At 40.3% G+C, this 7,351-nt stretch overlaps 1 protein-coding gene across 1 annotated transcript in view; it reads left to right on the top strand.

Moving 5' to 3' along the window:
- cpdp (CPD photolyase) overlaps positions 1-5,516 on the top strand; it is a 7,157-nt gene extending 1,641 nt beyond the window's left edge. The window contains 7 exon segments of the mRNA XM_020624084.1: positions 9-142; positions 1,095-1,253; positions 1,826-2,024; positions 2,729-2,887; positions 3,053-3,174; positions 3,297-3,456; positions 3,561-5,516. Coding sequence (XP_020479740.1) covers positions 9-142; positions 1,095-1,253; positions 1,826-2,024; positions 2,729-2,887; positions 3,053-3,174; positions 3,297-3,456; positions 3,561-3,709 — 1,082 coding nt within the window. The 3' untranslated portion in view covers positions 3,710-5,516.
- Positions 5,517-7,351: the final 1,835 nt, after the last annotated feature.

The raw sequence follows: 7,351 nt of genomic DNA, 5'->3' as shown, positions 1-7,351 counted from the left end.
TTCAGCAGGGGATGTTCTTCCTGGCTTTGTGTCAGACCGGAACCTTGGGGCAGTGGTGACGGACTTCTCCCCTCTCAGAGAGCCACTGCAGTGGTTGGAGGACATTAAAAAGAGGCTTACCAAGGACATTCCCCTCATACAGGTACAAGCTCAGAGATTTTTCTCTCGTCTTTCACTGATTATTTTCTTAATTTCTTTGATTTGTCATCATCACATTGGTAGCATTGGTAACACGTTGAGGTGCAATACACAACAACATTTCACAAAACCCAACAAAGCAGATAACAACATCATTTCACAAAACAACAATTTAAACTGCAGTTTGTCTTCATACATAGTGTAAATGTTGAAATCAGTCTGGTGATGAGAAACATCTGCTACTTCTCTTGGCACAGTGTCCCTGCTTTCTTATTCCTATGTGCAGTTATGACCATAGAGGCTAATTCATATATTTAAAGCTACTTTAGCTCATTTCTTTGCAGCCTAGAGGGTCTAGTGAGCGTGAAAATAAACTGACACCATAAGCCACTCCTAGTCACTCTTATCCCCTCCCATCATGTCCTGTTTCCTAGCAACAATGTAAACTACGGATGCCTGGTTGCAACAACTGTACAAAATGCAGCCTCCCATCCAAAACTAGTGTTAGGTGACAAGTAAGTTTGTAAGTCCAGCAGAACACTCTGGTTATTGCTAATGTGACATAAAGTTATACAGGGCTAATTTATGGACCGTATTTTGACAACTCAGGATAGTGAAGGTGTAATAACAACAGAAGGGTTGCTGATGGCAGACTGCCATGGAGGGGGGTAGTAAAGCTGAAAAACACCACATCCTGTCCCATTGTCACTTGATTTATCAGAAAATATGTAGTCAATGCACCTTAAAACTCTGTCGTTAAACTGCTCGTCTGCATATCTGAAAAGGTGCATTACGTATTCAACCATTAATGCCGCGTTGTGTTTTCTGAAATTTTGTTGTGTTCTCTGTTGTTGTTGTTTTGTCAGATGTTAATGTTCTCACTTTATGTATATTGCCTCTGTTTGTGCCCATGTGCTCTATCAGTGTTTCTTCATACCCCATTTTCCTTTTTATAGGTTGATGCTCATAATATCGTTCCCTGCTGGGTGGCATCACCTAAACTCGAGTACTCGGCCAGGACTATCAGAGGCAAAATTACCAGTCTTTTGCCAGAGTTCTTCACTGATTTTCCTGTGGTAGAGAAGCATCCTTACACAGCTACAAGGACTGCAAAGGTAAGTGCTGCAGTAACAGTGACGGGCACATTTATATTGCTGTGGATTAAGGTTTATATGCTATTCTGAGGTGGGAAAAAGAGGTCATACATGTATGTTTTATGTCACATTAAAGGACTTTTGGATTGGACAAGACTATCATAATTTGTCTTTTTGAAAAAAGTATTTCTTTAGAAGTGTTTGCTAAGCTCAGTACAAGGCAATGTGAGCTCAGTGATGGGGCACTTTAAGTCCGACTGTAGTAACCTTCAGCTTCCTCTTTTTCTCTGCACATTATTTATTTATGAGTATTGTAAACAGAAAAGTTTTTTGACTTTACAAAAGTTTACATTTCCTTCCCTGCACTAGATATTAAATTTGCACGCCGTGTTTTCACTGCAGTGCTGTAATTGTTATGCCCTTCACTGGTTTGAGCCTCCTTGTAGTGTGAGGTGAAAGGCTCAGTACTTATTCACTGCTTTTGAAGTTTGCAGTTCTTGAAAACATCAAAGTGTGTGTTTTAGCTCATCACTGTCAGCTGTGACCTCTGCTGATTTATTTTTCTGCTCTTTTCTCCTTTCTTCACCTCACAGTCAATAGACTGGGACAAAACCCTGGCCTCTCTGCATGTCGACAGAACGGTAGGAGAGCCAGAGTGGGCTAAGCCAGGCGCCAAAGCAGGGATGGCCATGCTGGAGTCATTTATTGATGCACGCCTTAAACTGTTTGGCACCAAACGCAATGACCCAAATGCTGCCGCCCTCAGCCAGCTCTCCCCCTGGATCCGCTTTGGTCAGTAATATCATGAATACATTGCGGTTATGAATGCAGTAAATGTCATGGGAGAAAATAAGGTTTGTTTTATAAAAATCTGCAGCAACACAAAGAGGTGATAAATCCTTCTTTATCACCTGTTTGACACAAATTCATTTTACACCTGTGATCTAGAACAACTGTTGTCCTATATCTGAGCTTGCCTGTCTCTCTAAACTCCTGTGAACAACTCTACATAAAGAAAATAAAGTTCCTCAGCCACAGCACAATAACTGCTACATGTACTGTTGCTGATGTCACTGTTAACTCGCTCAATAAATCATTAAACTGTTCACCATACAGTCTATGTTGGATTATGAAGATATCCTGTAAGCTAATGCTGCTGCCACTACCATTAAAACACGGTGCCATTTACCACACTGCCAGTCAAGTCATTACACGACTACTGCACTCATCACTGTGACTATAAAAGTCAGATGCTCATCACTGACATCCAGAATGCATCAGTAAATCTGTCTCGTCACCTGTAAGGCCCTGATCTCTTAAGTTGCTGAGATACTGTATCAATTGACTTCAAAGTGAACAACCATGACACCTGATGACAGGATAGGTCTGCTTTAAAAGTTCCTCGTACCAGCTCTGAACCTTCTTGTCATTGCCGACTTATTCTGTTCACCTTTTGTCTACCACTGGTCTTATCCATCTCTTCTCCCTTCCATCAGGCCAGATATCAGCCCAGCGTGTGGCACTGCAAGTTAATCATAGTGGGAAGAACAGCAACACTCGTCAGACCGTTGCCTCCTTTATTGAGGAGGTTGTGGTGCGCAGGGAGCTGACTGACAACTTCTGCTTCTACAACAAGAACTATGACAGTATCGAGGGTCAGTTGAGATCTCATTACATTGCATCTTGTTCTTGCTGTTGTCATAAATGTACTTTGTGTTCTGTAAAATCTTGATGTTACCTGTGTTTGGCACTCAGGTGCATAAATAAATGTACTTTGTGTTCAGTAAAATCTTGATGTATTACCTGTGTTTGGCACTCAGGTGCATACGAGTGGGCTCAGAAGACCTTGAGAGATCATGCCAAGGACAAAAGGCCGTATCTCTACACACGTCAGCAGCTGGAGAATGCAAAGACGTACGACAAACTGTGGAACGCAGCTCAGGTACAACATTTAGTTCAAAACACAACAGGTCTCATTGTGTGTTTTTGGTGCAAACACATTTACTATCTAGTCTGTGTTGTGCTTTGTTTCTTATGTCTATGTTTATTACATTGCTCCATTAGTGCCAGATGGTCACTGAGGGGAAAATGCATGGTTACTTGCGGATGTACTGGGCCAAAAAGATTCTTGAGTGGACCTCATCACCAGAGGACGCACTCTCCATCGCCCTGTACCTAAATGATCGTTATGAGCTGGATGGCCAGGATCCTAATGGCTTCGTCGGTGAGGATGTGAATTCTCCTCAATTGAGCAAAAATGTCAGTGATTTACTGAATTATTTCTCTCACATATTTTTCTCACCTTCTCTCTTTTTTTCCACCCTTCAGGTTGTATGTGGTCTATTTGTGGCATCCATGACCAGGGCTGGAGAGAGAGACCTGTTTTTGGAAAGATCCGCTACATGAACTACAAAGGCTGTGCCAGGAAGTTTGACGTAGCACAATTTGAGAGAAACTACTGCCCTAAAAACCTCTGAAGCATAAAAGGTTTTCAAGGCCGTGAAAAAATTCTTGACAGTCTACACTTTTACCTCTGGGATCGTTGGTACAGGGTCTCTAGGAAGTGATAGTCTTTACTTTGTTTTTTGCTGCTTTATTTTGTATTATCTCACACTTTTTAAATTTTACTTCCTTTTAATGGAAGTAAATCCTTGCAAAAACATTTGAGGGGGCACTAACCACCTTTCAAGCACTATTCAGTTTGTAACGCAGCATGTGAGCATGTGCAGGCATAGATTTGTAAGCACAGAATCAGATTTGAGAGCGTAGTCACGGCCATGCATTGCACTTGTTTCTTAATCTGCTTTCAGATCTCTCCACTGTTTTGTGTGAAAATCTGTCCATTCCAAAAGGTTTGAAAGTGCAAGAAAACAGTTTCAAGTGGTAGTCAATTTGCAAACCAGAATTTATGAGTGCAGAGGCACAGATTTTTAAGAACAGGTTCAGATTTTAGAACAAGGGAGCATCCCTGCTCCTCACTCAAATGATCTGTTACGCTAACAATTCTGTCCTCCCTTGCTTTCAAATCTGCCCATGCACTCTCTGATTGTGACCTGCAAAATGAAAGGTGCTTGAAATTTGTTTTGGCGCCAACATTTACAAATCAGTGTTTGCATAATCTCAAATGTTAAATTACAAACTGAGTAATGTTCAAAATGTGGGTAATGTGCCCTCAAACATTTCGGCCAGGATTTACTTCCCTATCATTTATCAGGATATGCAGGATATGGTGCCTTTAAATAAATCTCTTTATGTAACAGCCCTGTAAAGGGGGTATTTATGTAAGACATACATGGACACAGACTTTTCTCAGATTATGTGTGTAATGACTGAAGTGAGGGAACAATGTGTCCTTTTGCATATCTTAACAGCTCTAGTCTCCCCCTGCTGGAATCCTCCAGTAACTACACCCACCTAGCCACATGTTACAGTATAGCCACACAGTACTGTTACCTACAAGCCACTGTGACAAATCAGTGACTTTCAAAATAACCAAATCAGCAAACAGATGTTTAAATACAGGTCAGCATAAACTATCGACAAATGGATGACAGAACTAATTATATTAGAGAAACTTGTATGTCCTTTAATCTAAATAAGTGAAAAGGCCAAATATGTGCTGGGGTATATTACAGCTGCAACTGTGGTTTTATTGAGTAATAATGTAGTTAAACACAAACAAAGTTCACTTCTACTCAGCCTAATTAACTGCACCCTCAGTGGTGAGAAAAACGTCTCTACAGGTAAGCGTACACTTAACATGGTTCCACATATTACAATGTAAAGCCTTTATCCGTGGGCTCTTTTGCTAGCTTATTTTAGGGGAGATGTTCTAATTAGTTGAAACCAGTCAGCATACGGTTATAGGCAATAAGAATATAATGTAAATATATTTTACAGTAATTTATTGGGCTGAGGTCCTCAGCACAGTTTGTCATACTGGCTATTTGCCTTTACTTGTTGTTGATCAAAATGACTGGATGAGAAACAGGACTGATTCCTTTTTATAGACCAGAACTGAGTTTTCAAAAGTGAGTTATTTTCCTAGAGGAAATAAGGATACACATCACACATTATGTTAAATACAAAGCTATCATGTTGGAGTGCTGTTAGGGTGATTTTTATTTTTTAAGTAGATATGAATAGAATTAGTTAAGGTTTTTATTTTATAGCATACATAAGTCTATATGCTTTAATCCTACAGTTATGTTCATGTAGTTACATATCACCCTATGTGTTCACTAAATCACTGGTCAATATTTACTGTGTTAGCCAACTGGAGCACTGTTTAACATCAAAGGGACTGGTTCACTAAAACACTGAATCTCATTAGATTTACAGCTTTGGCAAAGAGGGTCCACAGTTAATTTAGTATCACCACCTGGCTGAAGAGGCCAGGGAATTAGAGTTCACTGGGACACTATGGTCAGTAAACAGAGATTAGATCTGAAGCCAGGAACAGGAGAAAACTTCAAAGGTAGAACCATTACACACACACACACACAGGCAGAGCAGTTTTAATTAGTGAAACCGGAAAGTAATGCCTAACATGGAGCAGTTAGTTGGAAACAAAGGAAGAAGTAAGTGTGCATGTAGGAATTAAGGCAGTATGGGTATTCCTCCCCTTTTTAGGGGGCTGTCCACGACCATTGGAGCAGAGAGGATGATTGGAGGATGGATGGACTGAAGGACCAATAACGGGAGAGTTAAGTCTAAACCACGGCTTCTCCCCAACAGTTTTTGACCAATTAGATAGTAACACCTTTTCATACAAATATTGTATACCGACAAGTTGAGGACAGCCTTTTCTGTTTATCCTAAACAGTGAAGATCCATGTGCACATGCTTATTTTGATACGTTAATGCATAATAAATTTCACATAGTGAAATATATATCTTTTTATTAGTCTTCTCTTTTCAAAAGAAAAATAACTCTCCCCACAGTGCCCCCCTTAACCAGAACAACCTATTATTAGAACAACTTGATATTCGAGAAGAAGATCATAGCAGAATGACAAAAAGCTTTCTGAATACACAGTCACAGACCTTGATAGTAGTATAATGTGTGGCTGAATCTTTTGTTGTTTCACAAAGCTGTAGACAAAAAAAGAGAGAGATTACCATTCCTCCAAGGGACTCGGGTGCTTTATTCTGTGTGGTTTTCATACCTATAAAATATGACCATGACTGTACATAGGAAACATGTTTTGTCCTTGCCCTGAATGAAAGTCAGCTTTTCCAAATTAAAAGTGCAAAACTAGAAATGTATTTTCATATTAAATGTCCACCTTTCACAGTTTTGTGTATCTCTGACCAGAAATGTCTTATTATTGAACATTCACAAGATATATGGCAGCATTTGGCATCCTGGATCCCACACACTCTCCAGCACTGTGAGTCCCCTCCTCTAAAGTGTGCTGTCTGCTTCAGTGTAATAAAAAAAAAATCTAATGAGATACTTCTATCCAATTTTTCACCATGTATATGAGTCGGTGCGCTTCAAGCGAATGTCACAATGGCTATACCAGTCCTCCGCTGAAATCTTAGTTATCTTCATTTTCCCATTTAATTCTAACATATTCAATGGAACGAGTTTTTTTTTCCCCCACAGGATACTAGCAGTGTTGGGGAAACTGCTTTGAAAATATAACTTTGCAAACTATCAATTACTTCACACTGGAACAAGTTAAACTACAGCAAAACTACTTTAGAGAGAAATGTAGTTTGGTAAAGTTACTTAGAACAAAGTAGTTCAAACTACTTTTTTACAGGATAGTTTTGAGCGCACTGACTGGGGGTGTTCAAAGAGGGCTCAGACCTGGAGGCTTATACATCAGCTGTTCTGGACTATGTGCAGTTCTGTACTGATGCTGTTCTACCTACAAAGTCCATCAGGGTTTTTCCAAACCAGAAACCATGGTTGGACAGTACAGTGTCACGTCTGCTCAAAGCTCAGGACGCTGCCTTCAGATCAGGTGACAGGCTGGCCTATAGCAGGGCCCGGAAAGAACTAAAGAAGGGCATCCAGCTGGCCAAACGCAGGTACAAACAGCGCATTGAGGGGCACTTCATGAATAACAACACACAGAGTATGTGGAGAGGCATCAAAACAATAACAG

The sequence above is a fragment of the Monopterus albus genome, unplaced genomic scaffold (genome assembly GCF_001952655.1).
Source record: "Monopterus albus unplaced genomic scaffold, M_albus_1.0 scaffold319.1, whole genome shotgun sequence".
NCBI lineage: Eukaryota > Metazoa > Chordata > Actinopteri > Synbranchiformes > Synbranchidae > Monopterus > Monopterus albus.
The sequence above is the reverse complement of the archived record's forward strand: the minus strand, read 5'-3'. Positions and strand labels throughout refer to the sequence as shown.